This window comes from Cnephaeus nilssonii (genome assembly GCF_951640355.1).
Source record: "Cnephaeus nilssonii genome assembly, chromosome: 12".
Lineage (NCBI taxonomy): Eukaryota > Metazoa > Chordata > Mammalia > Chiroptera > Vespertilionidae > Cnephaeus > Cnephaeus nilssonii.
In genome coordinates this window covers 54879960-54901255 of record NC_137083.1, presented here as the reverse complement: position 1 = coordinate 54901255, position 21296 = coordinate 54879960, and the positions used below count along the sequence as shown (strand labels likewise).

General features: G+C 41.5%; 1 protein-coding gene across 1 annotated transcript in view; it reads left to right on the top strand.

Annotated features, from left to right (window-relative positions):
* AKR1D1 (aldo-keto reductase family 1 member D1) overlaps positions 1–21058 on the top strand; it is a gene marked incomplete at its 5' end in the record, with an annotated part of 44322 nt that extends 23264 nt beyond the window's left edge. Inside the window, 5 exons of the mRNA XM_079786386.1 lie at positions 1331–1453; positions 10696–10805; positions 11531–11696; positions 14792–14874; positions 20903–21058. Of these exons, the coding sequence (XP_079642512.1) occupies positions 1331–1453; positions 10696–10805; positions 11531–11696; positions 14792–14874; positions 20903–20945 (525 nt within the window). The 3' untranslated portion in view covers positions 20946–21058. The remainder of the gene's footprint in view (positions 1–1330; positions 1454–10695; positions 10806–11530; positions 11697–14791; positions 14875–20902) is intronic.
* Between the last annotated feature and the right edge of the window lie 238 nt (positions 21059–21296).

The following is a 21296-nucleotide window of genomic DNA, read 5'->3' as shown; positions in this document are numbered from 1 at the left end:
ATTTTATTCTTTAATCTTCACCCAAAGACATGTTTACTTTTATTTATTGATTGATTGATTTCAGAGAGAGGAAGGGAGAGGGAGAGATAGAAACATCAATGACGAGACAGAATCATCCATCAGCTCCTCCTGCATGCCCCCAAGGGGACCAGGCCACAATCTGGGAATGTGCACTGACTGGAAATCGAACTGCGATCTCCTGGTTCATAGATCAATACTCAACCACTGAGCCATACAGGCTCAAATATGTACCCAATAAAATATCTGCAAATATATGAAACAAAAATTATATGAAAACATTTTAAAGTAGAGCCCGACAGGCAAAGCTCAGTGGTTGAGTATGAACCAAGAGGTCAAGGTTTGATTCCACTCAGGGCCCACGCCCGGATTGCCATCTAGATCTCCAGTGGGGGTACTGAGAGGTTCAGGAGGCAGCTGATCAATGATCCTCTCTCATCTTTGGTGTTTCTTTCTCCCTCTCTTTCCCTATAAAATCAATAAAAAAATATTTTTAACATTTTTTAAACAGAATACATGAAGACATTGATAAATTCACTATTACAGTGGGAGATTATTGTCATATTCTTTTAAATTATTGAGAATCCATGAAAAGCTTACATATGTATGAGAGAGAGTGAGAGACAGAGAAGAGAGATTTGCATCCCAAAACAGCAGAATATACATTTTCACATATCCAAGACACTTATGAAAATTGATTAGGTACCATACCATAAAGAAAGCCTCAACAAATTTCAAGAAATAAGATCATTATAAACAAACAAAAAAGAAATAAGATTATCTACACTAATAAAAGAGTAACATGCTAACTGACCGTACCTTCGCAACACCTACCAGCCAATCAGGAGTGAGTATGCAAATTAACCCAACAAAGATGGCGGGTTAATTTGCATACACAGGCATTGAGCGGCAGGGGGTGGGGTGGGATGCTTGCGTTGTCGCCATGGTGATGACGCAGGCATTCCACACCACCCCAGCCACTCCAGGCCTCTGGGCAGCGTGGGAAGGCGGAAAGGCGGCTCTGGCCTGGAGCAAAGGCGGTGCCAGCTGCTAAGGGAAGGAAGGCCAATTCTTGCACGAATTTTTGTGCATCAGGCCTCTAGTTATATATATTACAGGGGAAAGATATAGTATACAATATACCTCAATCAAACAATTCCTACTTGTGTCCACCCTACATTTTTTTCTTCACAGAATGACTATTAACATACCCAGGGTCTTTCCTTTTTAAAGAATTTATACTAACCCTCTACACATTCATTCTTGCTTGTTTTGAGGCTTCTTTCTGGATTCAATGGTATTTACTCTACAGGCTTTGGAAGCTTGCAAAGATGCTGGCTTGGTGAAATCTCTTGGTGTATCTGATTTTAACCGCAGACAGCTGGAGCAAATACTGAACAAACCAGGACTCAAATATAAGCCAGTCTGCAACCAGGTACAGTCTGACAAGAGGGTGGGATGTGGCAAGGAATTTCAAGAGTTACTTAACATAAAGAACCATGGGTTAGGTTCAGAAAGTTTTGTACTCACCCTACAAAAAGATGCTGGACAAATCTTTTAACTTCTCTCAACTTATGTCTCTTAAAAAATAAAAAATAAAGATTTGAAAGCTTAAATCCAAACCAAAGTAACCCCCAAAAAATTTTGAAGAAAAATAATGATGGGAACAATACCTGCTAGATATTAAGACAATTGGAATAGAAAAGATTAAAAATGGTGGCAGAGTAGGTGGATGCTTCACAGACCCACTTCCAGGACCAAACTGGAATTACAACTAAATTACAAAGAAAAGCCATCCTGAATAATCAACTGAAGACTAGCTGGAGAGAACCCTGATACCCAAGCATAGAAAATGGAGACCTCATAGAGACTGGTAGGAAGGGTAGAGATGTGAAAGGGCTGGATGGGCTCTAAGAGACAGCAGAATGAAGTTCTGGAGATATATCTCAGCTGTGGGGGTTCCCACTAAGAACTCTGGGGTCTAATCCCCAGGCTTTGCCCCCAGCAGAGAGCACCAGAACTAAGAAAGGTGCCCACATAACATCTGGCTGTGAAAAGCAGCAGGGTTGCTGTCTGCCAGCCAGAGATGGCTGGAAATGCAGGCACCCTCTTAAAGGGCCAAGGCACAAAATTTAATGTTCAGCCATTCACCTTGGGCTCTAGCAGAGGGAGAACAGAATGGACTGAAGCTCTGTGAGCAGAAGCTAGATTAGGGGGCTCTGGATTAGCTCAGAAGGCAGACAACCCAGTTGCCTGTGCCGAGTCATTCCCTCACCCTGCATAGGTCATCTTTCTCAGGCAGACCTTTGCTATTCAGGCGGTTTTTGATGGGGGTGGGGGAGGGACGGGGGGAGACAGTTGACCCACCCTATTGAAAAATCTTTTGCTCCCACCTGTGGAGATTCTGAGGCCCATTAAGAAACTGAGAATAGCCTTAGCCAGTTTTGCTCAGTGGATAGAGCATTGGCCTGTGGATTGAAGGGTCCCGGATTTAATTCTGTTCAAGGGGACATGCCTGGGTTTTGGACTCAGTCCCCGCTAGGGGGCATGCAGGAGGCAGCTGATCAATGGTTCTCTCTCATCACTGATGTTTCTAACTCTCTCCCCCTTTCTCTCTGAAATCAATAAAAATATTTTTTTTAAAAAAAAGAGACAGAGAATAACAATCTACAGCAGTGGTTCTCAACCTTTCCGATGGTCTTAGGTGACCCTGCTAGCAGTTCTCAACCTGTAGAGCCTAAGACCATCAGAAAACACAGATATTTATATTACGAATAATAATAGTAGCAAAATTACAGTTATGAAGTAGCAATGAAAATAATTTTATGGTTGGGGGTCACCACAACATGAGGAACTGTATTAAAGGGTTGCGGCATCAGAAAGGTTGAGAACCACTGATCTATAGGAAGAAGCAATTGCTCCAATTGCCCAGTTGGTAAACTCTCACCAAACCTGTGTATGATTGCCTAAGGACTACTCAAGACTGAATCCAGTCAATCTCAGGCAGAGATGGGTCTCTGGAGGCTTTGCAAATTTGCCTGATCTAATTAGTCAGAAATATCATTTGACACTGTCCTTCACTAGAGATTGGGAATCATAGCAGATCTACCTAATACATAGTTATAAACCCAAACAGGTAGCAATAATGGGAAGACAAAAAACAAACAAAACAAACAAACCCCAAATAAAAGAACAAGAGAATTTTCCAGAAGAGATAAATGAAACAAGAAATTTATCTGATATATAATTCAGAATAATGATGGTAAAGATGCTCAACAGCATGAGAAAAGATATAGTAACTATGGAAAAAGAACAGTCAGAAATAAAGAATGACATAGCACTAATAAAGAAGACAGTGGAAGGAATACACAGAAGATTAGGGGAAGCTGAGGATTGGATCAGTGAATTAGAAGACAGGACAGAAAAAAATCACACAGAGAACAAAAAGAAAAAAATTAAAAAACAAGAAGACAGCTGAGCTGTGGGACATGAAATGGAAAAATATTTGCATAATAAGTATACCAGAAGGGGAAGAAAGTGAGCAAGAAACAGAGAGCATGTTTGAACAAATAATAGCAGAATATTTCCCTAACCTGGTGAAGGAAAAATTCACACAATTAGGAGGCAGAGAAAGTCCCAAGCAAGAAGAACCTAAAGAGCCCAACATCCATACACATCATAGTTAAAATGCTAAAAATTAAAGGAAAAGAGAGAATCTTAAAGGCAGCAAGAGAAAAGCAATTTGTTACCTACAAAGGAGCTCCCATAAGGCTGTCAGCTGATTTCTCATCAGAAATTCTACCAGTCAGAAGGAACTGGAATGAAGAAGTCAAGGTAATGAGAAGCAAAGGTCTGAAACCAAGATGACTATATCGAGCAAGGCTATCATTCATAATATATTGTGAAATAAGGAGATTCCCAGACAAAAACAAAAAACAAAACAAAAAAAAAAGGAGTTTATCACCACCAAACCAGCATTGCAAGAAATGCTAAAGGGACTGCTGAAATGAGAAGAAGAAATAGAGAGAGAAACCTAGGCAAACAGAATAAATATGGCAGTAAAAAAATATCTATCAATAATAACCTTAAATAAAAATGAATTAAATGCTCCAATCAAAAGACAAAGGGTAGCTGAATAGATGCAAAAACATGACCCAATTATATGCTATCTATAATGAGACCCAACTCAAAGCAAAAGACACAAACAGGATGACAGTGAAAGGATGGAAATAAATTTTCCAAGCAAATGGAAAAGAAAAGATAAAGCTGGGGTAGGAATACTCATATCTGCCAAAATAGGCTTTGAAATGAAGTTCATAACAAGTGTCAACAAAGGTCACTTCATAGTAATAAAGGAATAGATCCAACAACACGATATAGTTCTGGTAAATATATATGCACTCAATATAAGAGCACCTAAATATAAGAAACTTCTTGAGGACTTTAAGGGAGAGATAGATTATAATACAGCTATCATGGGGACTTTAACACCCCCATTTACTTCACTGGATAGATCTTCCAAACAAAAAATTAATAAGGAAACCGTGACTCTAAATGACACACTAGATCACATGGATTTAGTTAACATTTATAGAACATTTCACCCCAAATCCTGGAATATATATTCTTTGCAAGCGCACATGGGTCATTCACAAAGACAGACCACATGTTAGGACACAAAACAAGTCTCTACAAGTTCAAGAAGACAGAAATAATATCCAGCATCTTCTCAGATCATAGTGGAATGAAATTAGGAATCAATTACAGTAAAAACACCCCCAAAACATTCAAACACATGGAGGCTAAATAGCATGTTATTAAACAATGAATGGGTTACCAATGAGATCAAGAGAGAAATAAAAAACGTCCTTGAAAGAAATGAAAATGAAAACACAATAACCCCAGTGTCTCTGGGACACAGCAAAAGGAGTCTTGAGAGGGAAGTTCATAGCACTACAGGCCTACCTCAAAAAACAAGAAAAAATAATAATAAACTATTTAACCTACAACTTAAAGAATTAGAGAACAAGAAAAGCCCAGAGTAAGTAAAAGGAATGAAATAACAAAGATTAGAGCAGAAATAAATGACATAGAAACTAAAAATAAAAAAGTCAATAAAACCAAGAGTTGGTTCTTTGAAAAGATAAACAAAATTGATGAACTGTTAGCCAGACTCGTCAAGAAATAAAAATAGAGGACCCAAATAAATAAAATTAGATACAGAAGCAGTGAAGTAACAATTGACACCGTAGATATACAAAGAATTGTAAGAAAATACTATGAACCACTATATGCCAACAAGCTGGACAATCTGGATAAAAAGATATATAGACTTACAATAATGTAAGATTAGTGCAAGAACGAATAGTACAGATAAGTAGAAAATAAAAACAAGGCCCAAGTATAATAAAAATTTGATGCAGGAGGAACAACCAAAATGGCGGCATAGGTAAACATCTGAACTTGCTGCCACGCACAACCGCATCAAAACTACAACTATAGGACAAAACGAATATCACCCAGACCACGGGAAGGCTGGCTGAGTGGAAATTCTACAACTAGAAGGAAAGAGAAAAGCGCATTGAGTTTGGTAGGAGGTGCGGAGGTGTGGAAGTGTGGAGGTAAGGAGGCGTGCGTGAAAGGGACTGGCAACTGGGTACACTGTTATCTTTTGCAATTGGGAGGGAGAAACAAGCTCCTGACTGCTCTGAACTCCAGTTCCGGGCGAGACTCTGGGGACCCAGACTCATACCGCATAGGGGAGAAACTGGACTGTCTGGCATCGGGCCAGAATGCAAGGGTGGCTTTCTCTCAGAGGTGCTTGCAGCAATCATTGTTCCTGCACGGTGCCATGGGACACAGAGACCCAGAGGCCTCTTCAGGGCGGGGCTGACAGGCAGCCATTGCTGTTTGATCCACCCTGGTGATTCCCTGAGACCCCGCCACACCCAATTTACAACCCCACCCAAGCTGTGCACAGAGACATTTGCATATAAATGGCCTGGCCTTTTGCAATCTAACAAACTGCAGCTGGGTCAGAGAACCCCAAAGCTTCCAAAAGAAGATCCAAGGCTCCACAGCAGCCTGCATTGCTTCACAGCTGGGCCTCATCTGGGCACCTCCAAACCCCAAACAAAGAAGAGGAATCTGCAGATCTCTCTGTAGTTCCTGCTGGGTGGCCTCAGGCAGTGGCTGACATTGCACCTCCTTGTAGATCCAAGAGCCAGTGTACCCAGTGGTCAGAGGTTGACATTCAGATTACAACTCTTCACATCCATAAGAGACCCACTAAGGGGGCAGACTCAGTGAGCACCAAAGCCCCACTGAAGCAAGTCCTGCCCCATAAGGGTGTCTCCTGCACAGTAGCTCTTCCATTGTAGACACAGCTGATCCTCACAGCCAATTGGCTTGGAGGTCAAGTCCTCCCAGTGATACCAACAGCAATCAGGGCTCAACTACAACAAAACTGTGCACACAGAACACAAAAGGGTGCACCAAGAGTGTTCACCTCAGGTAATTAGGGAGGCTGAGCCACTTGGACCTATAGGACACCTAGCACACAAAGCCACTCTATCAACACAGGGAGCAGCCAAAATGTGGAGACAAAGAAACAGGTCACAAATGAAAGCCATGGAGGAAAGCAAACTACTGGATATAGAGTTCAAAACCACAGTTATAAGGTTACTCAAGAATCTTCTAGAAACCTCCGAGAAATATAGTGAGACCCTCAAGGATATGAAAAAGGACCAATTAGAAATTAAGCATACACTGACTGAAATAAAAAATAATATACTGAGATCCAACAGCACACTAGAGGATCCCAAGAATCAAGTCAAAGATTTGAAATACAAAGAAGCAAAAAACGCCCAACTGGAAAAGCAAAAAGAGCCCAAAAATATGAAGATAGTGTAAGAAGCCTCTGGGGCAACTTCAAGTGTACCAACATCAGAATTATGAGGGTACCAGAAGAAGAGAGAGAGCAAGATATTGAAAACCTATTGGAAGAAATAATGACAAAAAACTCCCCCTACCTGGTGAAAGAAATAGACTTACAAGTCTAGGAAGCACAGAGAAGCCCAAACAAAAGGAATCCAAAGAGGACTACACCAAGACACATCATAATTAAAATGCCAAGAGCAAAAGACAAAGAGAGAATCTTAAAAGCAGCAAGAGAAAAACAGTTAGCTAGCTACCTACAAGGGAGTACCCATACGACTGTCAGCTGATTTCTCAACAAAAACTATGCAGGCCAGACAGGAGTGGCAAGAAATATTCAAAGTGATGAATAGCAAGAACCTACAACCAAGATTACTCTACCCAGCAAAGCTATCATTTAGAATTGAAGGTCATATAAATAGCTAAAGGAGTTCATCACCGCCAAACCAGTATTATATGAAATTCTGAAAGGTATTCTTTAAGAAGAGGAAGAAGAAGAAAAAGGTAAAGATAAAAATGATGAACAACAAAGTGACAACAAATACATATCTATCAACAAGTGAATCTAAAAATCAAGTGAATAAAAAATCTGATGAACAGAATAAACTGGTGAATATAATAAAATCAGGGGCATAGAAAGGGAGTGGACTGACAATTCTCAGGGGGAAGGGGGGTGGGGGTGCAGAAAGAGACTGGACAAAAATCGTACACCTATGGATGAGGACAGTGGGGGGAGGGTAAAGGCAGGGGGTGGGGTGGGAACTAGGTGGAGGGGAGCTATGGGGGGGAGAGGAAAAACTGTAATAAGCTGAACAATAATTTTTTTTAAAATTTTGATGCAAAATATAGTAGGACAAGCTAGTGTCAAATGGATGGGTTTTTTTAATAAACTATTTAACCCTACAACTAATGGTGTGGGGGAAATGCCTAGTTATGTGGAAACAATATAGATCTTTGCCTATCATACTCCAAAATGAATGTCCCTACAATTTAAAGAGAAAGACAAAGTCATTGTAAACACTACACAAGAATTTCAGTTTTCTGAAGCTATGGACAGAAAAGTAAGCCATGGAAAAATTATAAAAAAGACTAGAGGCCCAGTGCATGAATTTTGTGCACGGGGGAGGGTTGTTCCTCAGCCCAGCCTGCACCCTTTCACAATCCAGGACTGCTGGCTCCCAACCGCTTGCCTGCCTCTGCCTGATTGCCCCTAACCGCTTCTGCCTGCCAGCCTGATCGATGCCTAACTGCTCCCCAGCTGGCCCAATTGCCCCTAACTGCCCTCCCCTGCCGGCCTGGTCACCCCTAACTTCCCTCCCCTGCCAATCTGGTCGCCCCTAACTGTCCTGCCCTACAGGCCTACTTGCGCCCAACTTCCTCCCCTGCTGGCCTGGTCACCCCTAAATTCCCTCCCCTGCAGGCCTGGTCCCCCTCAACTGCCCTCCCCTACAGGCCTGGTCCCCCCCAACTGCCCTGCTCTGCAGGCCTGGTCCCCCCCCAACTGCCCTCCTCTGCTGGCCCTGTCAACCCTAACTGCCCTCCCTGCTGGCCTGATCGCCTACAACTGCTCTCCCCTGCAGGCCTGGTCCCCCGCAACTGCCTTCCCCTGCAGGCCTGGGTCCCCCGCAACTGTCCTCTGCTGGCCCAGTCACCCCTAACTGCCCTCCTCTGCCGGCCTGGTCACCCCCAACTGCCCACAACTGCCCTCGCCTGCCAGCCATCTTGTGTCCACATGGGAGCAGCCATCTTTGGCCACATGGGGGTGGCCATCTTGTGTCTTGGTGTGACTGTCAATTTGCATATTATTCTTTTATTAGATATGCTGTTAAATTTAATAGTATAAAAATGTTAAATATAAAAATATCAGAAGCAAAGAGCAAGTAAATATAATTATATTTTTAAATATAATAGAAAAGAGGTTTATATCCTTGTGAATTAGAAGTCTAATAAAAATCAATGAAAAAATAGAAGAAATACTAAGGCTCAACAGGAAAATGGGCAAAAGTAATGAATAGAAATTTGCAGAAGACAATTTGCAAGACAATTATAACTTCACCAGTATATAAACAATGTAAACACATGAAAATGTGTAATTGTACTAGTAATTACAGAAATTGAAATTTAAGTGTGATGGCATGCTTCCCCTCCTGGGATCATGCCAGCGCATTTCCCTTCCCCCTCTTCTTCCCGCTCAGGTGTGCATCTCCTAAACTCTCCTTCTAAGGCACCCCATGAGACTTGCAATGGCCAGCGGCAGCTCAACCTGGGCTAACCCCCTGAAACTGATATACTCCCTCTCTTCCCACTTTGCTGAGAGTTTTTTCCAAAGCCCCCTTTTCTCTGATTTGGCTCATTGAGAAATCAGTGTTTTTAGTAACTTAAAAAGTCTGGCATGAGTCCATTACAGAAAGAATGAATTATTACCTACGTCATGACTATAGCCCACAGCTAAAATAGAAGTGTTGCTATTTTACAAGTACCAACTCCAAACTGACACCTAAGCTAACATAATACAATATGCTCTCAGGTACATAGAGGAGCAACCTTTGACTTCCTAGCTGACCTCAATCCATCCCCTTATTCCTTCTTTTCCCCTCACCAGCACATCTCCTTCTTACACCCCCAAGAATAATATTTTGTCATTTAAATGTTGAAATGACAATAGGTTTCTTACAATATACAGAGAAAGATGGTAACTTTTTATCTCAGAATGAAAAAGAGAGTAAAAATTTGACAATGTGTCTCCTCATGCTAATGAGTAAATACCCTAATCCCGTGGTCGGCAAACTGCAGCTCGAGAGCCACATGCGGCTCTTTGGCCCCTTGAGTGTGGCTCTTCCACAAAATACCACGGCCTGGGCGAGTCTATTTTGAAGAAGTTTAAGTTTAAAAAATTTGGCTCTCAAATTTCAATCGTTGTACTGTTGATATTTGGCTCTGTTGACTAATGAGTTTGCCGACCACTGCCCTAATCTGTTGTCACAAGAATGTTGATCAGCTTCACAAATATATCCAACGAGGGAGGCAAGACATGTTGGAAGATCACAGCCTGAGCCTATTCATGTGTTGCAGGTTGTCTGAAAGCAGAGCATAGCAATACTGCAAAGATGGCTTACCAATACTGCAGCCCTTCTGAAGCGCCATCTTCAACAGTTTGCAGCATCCACAGTGATGCTCCCAGAGATTCTGCCTCTGTCCTCTCTGTACACTTGTTGTTTTCAATGCTGAATGTAAAAAAATAAAAAAATAAGTAGAACTCTCATCCAAGAAAATAAAATTCATCTTTAAATTTAGTTTCATACATGTTCTTCCTCTTGTGAAAATATTCTTCGATGTTTGATAGCTAGAGACAGAGGGCTTCTATGACATGTCACTTATACTTACGAAGACTAATCTAAACATTGAGAGTGTTTGTTGTGGAAATTGTATTTTCTAGGATGTTTATTATAAATAACTGAGTCTGTTCATTTCAAGTTTGAAACTATGATAGGGACACAAAATTGAATTTTACCCCCAATTATTTTATAACAGATGGTGCCCTTACTAACCTTGTTGTAATTAACTTCACCAGTATATAAACAATGTAAGTTTCCTTGTTAGAAAAAATATTTAGAATTTGTCTCACTATCCATAATACTTTAAAATGAAGTTTATTTCAGTATTTTTTTTTAAAACTACGTAAAATCGCATTCATCTACAAGGCCTTAATTTTGTGCTCTGCTCTCCAATGCAACCACATAGGTGGAGTGCCATCCATATTTCACCCAGAGGAAACTCCTGGAATTTTGCCAACAACATGACATTGTCATTGTTGCATATATCCCTTTGGGGATCTCTAGGCATCCAGGCGGGTGAGTAATGCTATATGTCTCTTCAGGAAGTGTTTCCTTTGGTGTAGAGTATGAGGCTAATGTGAATTATTTTATTGAAATGATTCTACTGGGCTGTGTAATCTTAAGAAACTTACTTAAACTCTTCAGGTCATTCTCCATATATCCAAACTGAGCTAATAAAACCTTCCTCACTTAGATGTTATAAGAATTGATTATACTATATGTATTAAATTACCTAACAGTGCCTAAAACGCAGCGATGCTCCATAAATGTTAGTTTAGGTATTATTTGATAGAGTCTCTATGGCCATATTCCAAAATTTCAGAATTTTTTTTAATCTCTGTATTCAATGGCAACACTTCTACTGTAATGTGTTCCACAAACCAAAATGGAAATTTTTCTACTCTAATATGATTCCAAGAGTTGTACCTCTACTTTTTCCACTTCGGGCTTCCTGTCTTCTCACATATGCCTTCTTTCAGCCCAGCCCTCTCCATAAGACACATCAAAACGTATTTACTTTCTCAGAAAGGCAGCAATATAAATTTGTCTCTCTTGATCTTCCCACACTAAGAACAACTCTTCATTGAGGACTCTGCAATCACAGAAATTGCTTACAGATGACTGAAATGTCCTGGTAGGTTACCAGGTGAATGGGAAGACAGAGAAGGAGGAGTGATTAACCACTGCTTCTCATTGATCTATTCTAGCTAAATATCATGCATGTTTTTTATTTTTTTAAGGGTGATTACATATTTCCAACCTTTGTTAAATGATGAACTTCTAAACTCATTGGGGAAAAAGTACAATAAGACTGCAGCTCAGGTTGCTTTACGTTTCAACATCCAGCGAGGGATAGTTGTCATTCCTAAAAGCTTTAACCCTGAAAGGATCAAAGAAAACTTTCAGGTAAGAGAATTGCTTCTGAAAATGTAAAAAGTAGGATATTTTTTATTCAAAGAATTTTGTTTAGATTAAGAAGAAACTTGTAATGCCTTCATATTTTATTTTATACCAGCTCCCTGGCCCACTCTGCCCATATCTGAATTTAATTTTAGCTAAACTTGAGACAAATGCTAGCACTTTGGGGATTGCTTTGCTGATTGTACATTACAGGCATACTTCAGAAATATTACAGGTACACCATTCTAGACCACCATAATGAAGCGTGAATTGCAATAAATTAACACAATGTTTTCCTTTCCCAGTACAAATAAAAGTTTTGTTTACACTATACTGCACTCTATTAAGTAGCATTATGTCTAAAAAATGTACACAGTTTAATTTAAAAATACTTTATTGCTAAAAAATGTTAACCAGCATTCAAGACTTCAGTGAGACACAATCTTTTTGCTGGTGAAGGTCTCGCCTCAAGGCTGATGGGCTGCTGGTGGTTGCTGAAGGTTGGGGTGGCTATGGCAATTTCCCATATTGATTAACTCTTCCTTTCATAAACAATTTCTCTGTCACATGTGATGCTGTTTGATAGCATTTTTACCCACAGACCTTCTTTCAAAATTGGAGTTAATCCTCTCAGGCCCTGCTATATCAACTAACTTTATGTAATAGTCTAAATCCTTTGTTGTCATTTCAACAATATTGATAGCATATTCGCCAGGAGTAGGTTTCATCTCAAGAAACCACTTTCTTTGCTCATCCATAAAAAGCAACTCCTCATTCATTCAAGTTTTATCATAAGATTGCAGCAATTCAGTCACATCTGGGGACTTCTGATTCTCGTTCTCTTGCTATTTCCACAACATTTGTGATTACTTCCTCCACTGAAGTCTTAAACCCCTCAAAGTTATCAATTAGGGTTGGAATCAATTTCTTCCAAACTCCTGTTAATGTTGATATTCCGACCTCTTCTCATGAATCAGTAATGTTCTTAATGTCATCTAGAATGTGAATCCTTCCCAGGTTTTCGATTTACTTTGCCCAGATCCATCAGAAGAATCCCTACCTATGGCAGCTATAGCCTTATGAAACTTATTTCTTAAATAATAAGATTTGAAAGCCAAAATTACTCCTGGACCCATAAGCTGCAGAATGGATGCTGTGTTAGCAGACCTGAAAACATTAATCTCATTGTACATCTCCATCAGAGTTCTTGAGTGACTGGGTACATTGTCATATTTTGAAATAAATTATTGTTTTTCTGAACAGTAGATGTCAACAGTGGGCTCAAAACATTCAGCAAATCATGTTGTCATCCCAGATTTGTTTTTGCAGAGTAGATTTAGCATAATTCTTAAAATTCTAGTTTTTCAGAATGGTAAATGACTATTTGCTTCAACTTAAGGTCACCAGCTGCATTAATCCTTAAGTAGAGAATCATCCCTATTCTAATGCTTGTGTTAGGTCATGTGATAAACAGCCCTACTAGATGGTGGAAGGGAAGTTCATAAAAGGAAAAAAAAGGGATTCTGTTATTAGCCAAGAGAAGAAAGAATGCCAAGCAGTAATATCAACTACTGACAGTATTTTAACACTTACCCAAATACCTCACAGTAAAAAGTCATTGACACTCTTTTCAGCCATCTTAAAAGAAAGAGAGAGCCACTGCAGGACTAATGTGTAGGCTCATCAAAAATTTTTTTAAATAACAACTACAAATTTTGCCCTGGCTGGTTTGGCTCAATGGATAGAGCGTCAGCCTGGGGACTGAAGGGTCCCAGGTTCAATTCTGGTCAAGGACTTGATTCATGGCTCTGGTCAGGGGCACATGCGGGAGTCAACCAATCAATGTGTCTCTCTCACATCGATGATTCTCTCTTTCTCTCTCCCCCTCCTTTCCACTCTCTCTAAAATTCAATGGAAAAATATCCTCGGATGAGGATTAACAAAAACCAAAAAACTACAAATTTTGAGGTATCTGAAACAAAAGTGTTCATGGATTCAAAATTTTACTGTTCAGCCCCGCCAGTGTGGCTCATTGATTGAGCATCAACCTATGAACCAGAAGGTCACATTTGATTCTGGTCAGAGCACATGCCTGGGTTGCAGACTCAATCACCACTGTAGAGCATGCAGGAGGCAGCCAGTCAATAAGTCTCTTTCATCATTGATATTTCTCTACGTCCCCCTTCCTTCCTCTTTGAAATCAATAAAAATATTTTTAAAATATATTTTATTGATTTTTTTACAGAGAGGAAGAGAGAGGGATAGAGAGCTAGAAACATCGATGAGAGAGAAACATCGACCAGCTGCCTCCTGCACACCCCCCACTGGGGATGTGCCCGCAACCAATGCTCATGCCCTTGACCGGAATCGAACCTGGGACTCTTCAGTCCGCAGACCGATGCTCTATCCACTGAGCCAAACCGGTTTCGGCAATAAAAATATTTTTAAATGATGAGAGAAGTGATTAAAAGGACAAAACAACAAAAAAAAGTTTTTTGAAAGTACAAAAGCAAATTTAGAGATAAGGGAATATTTTTGAGTGCACACAGGCTCTAGTCCAAAATCAAAAGTTCAGCATCTTGCCCTAACCGGTTTGGCTCAGTGGATAGAACGTCGGCCTGCAGACTCAAGGGTCCCAGGTTTGATTCCGGTCAAGGGCATGTACCTTGGTTGCGGGCACATCCCCGGTAGGGGGTGGGCAGGAGGCAGCTGATTGATATTTCTCTCCCATCAATGTTTCTAACTCTCTCCTTCTCCCTTCCTCTCTGTAAAAAATCAATAAAATACTTTTTTTTAAAAAAAGTTCAGCATCTTATCCAGAAAAAATAAGAATTCTTCAGATGTCCTGAACATATGTTATTTCACAGCATTTGGAATTTCTTGTAAGATGTCTCTAGCAGAATTATCTTAAGACAAAGTGCAGAAGAGAATTCCTGTTCCAGTTCCATTAGGTGGATCCCCAACGCTAGTCCAACTCCTCTTAGACATTTTCAGAGATGTTCATAAATCTTAGAATGTTTCCAATTGCTGGTCCCACTCTGTAATCCCAAGCTTGACCCATTTTCTGTCATTTTAAATGTCTTTCATTTCTGTTATTTCAGATCTTTGACTTTTCTCTCACTAAGGAAGAAATGAAGAGCATCGAAACCTTGAATAAAAATCTCCGCTTAGTGGATCACCACATGTGAGTTCTGGGGGATCCTTAATCAGGTACCACCCAGTGGTATTGGATGGAAAAGCATCACCAAGTGGGCTCTTATGAACCTGGTCCTCTGTCCACAGAAAGCACAAGGCTAAAGGCCACTGGGCAGCATATTCTGAATATTAAATCGATCTGGGTACATTACATTCATTCTAGAAGTCCCTGCAAATCTACTTTTTTATTTAAAAGAAGGTTTCTGGCATTTATATTACATCCCATGACAGGTTAAGGCATGGCAGGCTAAAGACCTTAAGAAGAACTTAGTCATAGTGTACAAATAATACAATTCAAATTAATCCAATTGCACCACAATTATTCAAACACCATAAGTATTTCTTCCTAAAAATCAAAGTGATGCATGAATCATCAACAAAAAATACTTCCTGGGACAGAGACGTGGGAGTATAGTAGAAAGAGCATCAAGTTTTATTTTATTTTATTTACTAGAGGCCCGGAGCATGAAATTCATGCACGGAGGGGTGGGGGGTTCCCCCCAACCCGGCCTGCACCCTCTCCAATCCAGGACCCTTCGTGGGATGTCTGACTGCCTCTCGCAATCCAGGTCCGCTGGCTCCTAACCACTCGCCTGCCTGTGTGCCTGCCTGATCGCCCCTAACCACCTCTGCCTGCCTGCCTGATTGCCCCTAACTGCTCCCCTACTGGCCTGATCACTCCTAACCGCATGTGCCTTGGCCTGCACCCAGGACCCAGGCTTCCCTCCCTCTGGCCAGCCGCACGCACCCAAGACCCAGGCTGGCTTCGCCCAGGCCAGCCAATAACGCAGGGGACCGTGGGCAGGCAACTTCACCTGGGCCGCAGCCGCAGGAGCTGGCGTCCGGAACCACAGGGTGGGCAGTTTGTCCCTCCCCCCAGCTGCAGGAACAGGTGCTGGCTCCCAGGACCATGGGGTGAGTGGCTTGGCCCTCTCCCGGGCCACAGCCCCAGCCACTGGTGCCCGGGACTGAAGGGTGTGCTGCCTGACCCTCTCCCGGGCCGCAGCCTGGCTAGTCCCCATTCCTCTCTTGAGCTCATTTGTGCCTGGGTGGTCCCCATTCCTCTCTCCCGAGTGTTCAGTGTCTGAGCCATTAAGGTATGAGGGCGTGACCACCATTTGCATATTAGCTTTTTATTATACTAGAGGCCCAGTGCATAATTAAATCATGCACGTGTAGGGTCCCCTAGGCCTAACCTGCCATCCAGGCCATATCCACTGCCCCACAAAGCCTTGCACGCTCCGCGGACACTGCTAGCAGCCTGCTCCCCGCTTTTGATGGCAGGGGGTCCACTGGTGCCGGAGCACACAGCTCCCCGCTTTCGATCTCGGGGGAGCTGGGTGCCTGTCCTCTGGTGCACCAGGCCTTTCAGAAGCCTCCTGCGCGGCAGAGGCTTCTGAAAGGCCTGGTGCAGGAGCGGACAGGCACCCAGCTCCCCTGCTTTTGAAGGTCCGCGGCGGGACGTGGGCTCGCTGCCCCAGAGGCCCCTTCTGTGCCACAGCACAGCCATGGCGCAGACGCTGAGCTCGCGCCGCCGCTGGCGACGCAAGCTCAGCGTCCCGCCGGCCCAATCAGCCACCCCTGCAACCCCGAGTCCCGCCCCTCCGCGCCTCCTGGCCAATCGTGGGCATAGCGAAGGTATGGTCAATTTGCATATTTGTCTATTATTAGGTAGGATAGGACTAGAGACCCAGTGCACAACATTTGTGCACTGGGGGGGGCGGGGTCCCTCAGCCTGGCCTGCACCCTCTCTCAGTCCAGGACCCCTCAGGAGATGTCCGCCTTCCAGCTTAGGTGCCGCTCATAGCGACCGGTCATTCTGTTGTTTGGTTGATTTGCATATTAGGGTTTTATTATATAGGATAGCTCTATCTGTCTATCTACCTACCTATCATCTATCCATCTGTCTCCCTGCCCTCAAGGAACTTGCCTTCAGTTTAATATTTCATTTTTCCTCCCATTAGGAATGACTATTTCTGTGTGAGCTATAATAAAGCTATGCACAGAGCAGTTTGAATATCAAAGGCTGTGTCAAATGGCAAGGCTTCACAATGCAGCTGCCAATTCTTTGAAGACTTGAAAGCAGAGTAGGATTTGAAAAGGGACAGACATTTTTTGAAAAGCCAAGTGCATGTATTTTTGAATATAGCCCTCCATTGCTACACAGAGGACCCTGGCACAGTGGTTCTCAACTTTGCCCGCCCAACTGAAACCACCCAGGGAGCTTTCAAGGCAGACATGCCAGGCCCCTGCCCCTGAGATTAGAGTTTGTTTGATCTCAGAAGAGGCCTGGTCACGGAGACTTTAAGAGCTCTCCGGGTGATCCTCATAAGCAGCCAAGGTTGAGCGCCCTTGCCTCAGGCGATAGGCAAGAGGTTGTAGGTAGGGAAAAACTGCCTGTGTTACCAGGCTGTTGTAAAAACCTCCTATGTATAGGGTGGGGCAAAAGTAGATTTACGGTTGTGAATATGCAAAACAGAGTTAATAAAGCTATTGTAATAATCATAACCTGCATGTCTTTTTCCATATGAACCACTGTAAGCCTACTTTTGCTCCACTGTGTATAATAATTGACACCAATTGTGGAAGTCATCTAAATTACTGGCATACATTTGTTCATAGCATTCCTATAGAAAGTTATAAAATCTTCTGGCAATGTATTTCATTTTAGCTTACATTTCCAGGGTATTTTAGACACTTCCCTTTATAATATAAAATAATGTTACTTGTGAGACTTAAAAATAATTTTATATTCCCCATTCTTATGTGGATGAAGGCAAAACTAAATAAATTTACTGTCTTATGTAAGATACAAGTAAAGTATCTAATCCAGTGCCTGACATGTAAAAGATGAAGGAAATAAACTAATATTTACTAAATATAAGTCCAGGACTGGGCTAGGTAATGACATATGTCATCTTAATTTATCTTCCATCAACTCATTTATGCCCACATAACAATTTTATGTATGTATGTGTGTGTATACGTAGACAACAAAGTATAGGATTATTAAATGTACAACTTACATTAATAAACATTTTTCTGAAAAAATATTATGAAAACACTTTCTTTCTAAGTGCAAAGTACACTGTTTAGCCATAGTACAATGTTCTGACATACCTTAGCGAACATGAAGGGTCATGTAGATTACTACGACCTATTGTAACTACATTCTTATCACCAAATTACAGTGTTCACCTTGGTGGAATGCTGGTTAAACCCATTCACAGACACCGCTTAATCCTGAAGTGATAATGGTTAACATAACTAAACATGACTTAGGGAAAACTCAGGCTTCGAGGTAATTTTTTTTAAATATTTTTTTATTGATTTCAGAGAGGAAGGGAGAGGGAGAGAGAGCTGGAAACATCAATGATGAGAGAGAATCATTGATCCGCTGTCTCCTGCACATGCCTCCTACCGGGGATCAATCCCGCAACCCATGCATGTGTCCTGACAGGGAATTGAACCTCTATCTTCTTGTATATAGGACCATGCTCAACCACTGAGCCATGCAGGCTGGGCATGCCGAGGTAATTATTTTAAGATTTATCTGAATAAACCATGGTGGATGTCTGGCCTCTGCTCCATTTTTCACCTAATTTCCTGCCTATGTCCCACTCCCTGCCTGCTCTCACTCACTGGACTCCTCATACCCTTGGAGGCCACATACTGCTCTGACCCCAGGCGGTTTCACACTCTGTTCTATCTCACATGTTACCATCACCATCACCATCACCGAGAAGGTGTACCTGATTACTTTAATCTAAACAGGTCACACCTATTTCTTTTCCATGATCTTTTTTTTTTCTTCTGTGAATTAATTCCAAGCCGCCAGCTCTCTCGCTCTGCTCGCCTACCACTCTGCTAAGTTCTCCAAGCCACCCACTCTGCTCTCTCCCTGCAGCAATGGACCTGGGACCCCGCGGGCGGGGCCTGGCGCCCGTCTGGGACCCAGGCCACTTGGCGCCACCCCATCCCCACCTGCTTGGCACTTGCATAAGCAAATTAACCCATCTTTTTTTGTTAATTTGCATACTCACTCCTGATTGGCTTGTGGGTGTCGCAGAGGTATGGTCAGTTTGTATCTTTCTCTTTTATTAGTGTAGATTGTTGACACTATTAGCCAAGAATCTAGTTTTATTTTATTTTATTTTATTTTATTTTATTTTATTTTATTTTATTTATTGTTGACACTATTACAGATGTACCCATTCCCCCTTTACCCACCTCCACCCAACCGCAGATGCCTCCTCCCCCGCCCCCCAGCTCTGGCCATCACCACACTGTTGTCTGTATCCATGGACTATGTATATATGTTCTTTGACTAATCCCTTCACCTCAAGAAATTAGTTTTAGATGAATGCTCACCTATAAGATTTGAAGCTTCTAGCGCCACCATTCTAGCTCCATCCATCCACAAGTAAAATTCCTAACACTCCTTCAAATGTTGCCAGATTTTGTTATTTAATGAGGTAGACCTTTAATCTCTAAATACTATAGGTCCTTGAAAATAAAAAGTTAATATACACACATGTAATGTATATACATACACACAATTTTTTTCTCTTAATCATTCCTTATTAATATTTCCAATTCCTCAGATCACCTGAATAGTCATCTTCTTTTTACAATCTTCTCTTTAAGTGAGCAATATAAATGCTCATAAAAATAATTCATATACTTTGATACTTTGGACCCCCAAGTATTTCAAGAGTCAAAAACTGCTGTTACTACATTAATACCAAATTTCTGAATCCATTTCTGAATGAATAAAATAGCTTCCTAATGTGAATTTTCTAGGGGAAAAAAATTTTGACATCGAACCACAAGAATGAAAGAATAAACACAAACTTGGAAATAAAAAACATATAGGTTAATTAACAGCTCTTGAAAATAAATGGTTTCTATTAAATAAATATCATTAAATTAGGAAGGGATAGTAGGATGTAGTCAGTCCACCAATGTGCTGATTATTTTTACAGTTAGTTGGTAACATTTTTGACATTTCACATGTTTAATACCTAATTCTAGAAACACTGAAAAAATAACTCATCATACCAGGAATAGAAAAATCATCAAGAAGAAGCAAATATTAGGCCCCATGGGTAAAAAAAAAAAGGTATTATTTAGGCACATTGGGCCATGATTCTTTTTTGTTTTTCATCCAGTTTATTATTAACTGGATTTCACAGCCTTTTCCTGTTTTAATTTAATTTGTATTTTAATTTTTAAAATTAAATTTTTATTGTTGAAAGTATTACATATGTCCCCTTTTTCCCCCATTAACTCCTTCCAGCCTGCCCTGGCCCCTGCCCCAGGCCTTCACCACCCTATTGTCTGTGTCCATGTATATTTTAATTGAAAGCTCATAGTACTTGTAGATAACTGAGTCTTAGATGTGCTCTATGACATGTGCCACACACACAAACCCCCCCCCCCCCCCCCACACACACACACACACTCCAATCCTTTTAAAGACTGTTTCGCCATTGCTATTTAAGAGATAGGTTCATCATCATCACTGTCATCATTATAGCAGAAACTTCCTTTGCTGGTCATCACCTTCTAGATCGCAAACTATCAACTCTCAGGAGGCCTAATGAGAAGGGCGAGGAAGCACTGTGCGGAGAGGGGGTGACCTTGATTGGTGACAGAGCTGTGAAGAGAAGTTCCTATGGTTCATTGACACAGGAGGCAGCCTCTATCAGGACAGCAGAAGGGAGGGAGGAGTTGGAAAGAGGCAGGCTTCACTCACCTCCTGTGTTTTTGTTCTGAGCAAAATGCTGGTGTAGAGGCAGCCAGCCCCCGCCATGCCCAAACACACACACTGAAACCCAGGTGCTCTCCAGGGCTTTAGTAAAAGTGCTGGCTTAATGAAAACTGGGAGGAGGTGGGTAAGAAACCTAAGGAATGATTAAGAGAGAGAGGGAGTGGTCGGTGAAATTGTTAGAAGATGCTAGTAACACAGATAGCTGTTCGACTTTGGAATAAAAGGTTTTCCCTTGTTTTGGCAGGTGGTCTGATCATCCCGAATACCCATTCCATGATGACTACTGACTTCAGAGAGCTCCTGCACTTATTTTTCCCTGTGTGTGTACCATGACCTTTGGCTGGTTGCTTTCCCCACATGTGGAAGGGAAAAGGGTTTTTCTATCCTCAGATGAAGTGGTGATGGGCTTCACTTCTGTATAAGTGACTTTGACTTAGCTATGTTGAAGAAAAAAATGTTTACATCTTTTGAAATAATAGTTTGGAATTAAATAATTAAATTGTCAGCAAAGCCATAATGATTTGATGGTTGTATGTTTCCATCATTTTTTATTCATTTTACCCAGCTTTAGGGATGGATAACTGCTAGTTTTCTCTTGCACGCTTTAAAGGGCCTGAGCTTCAACATTGCTGGTGATC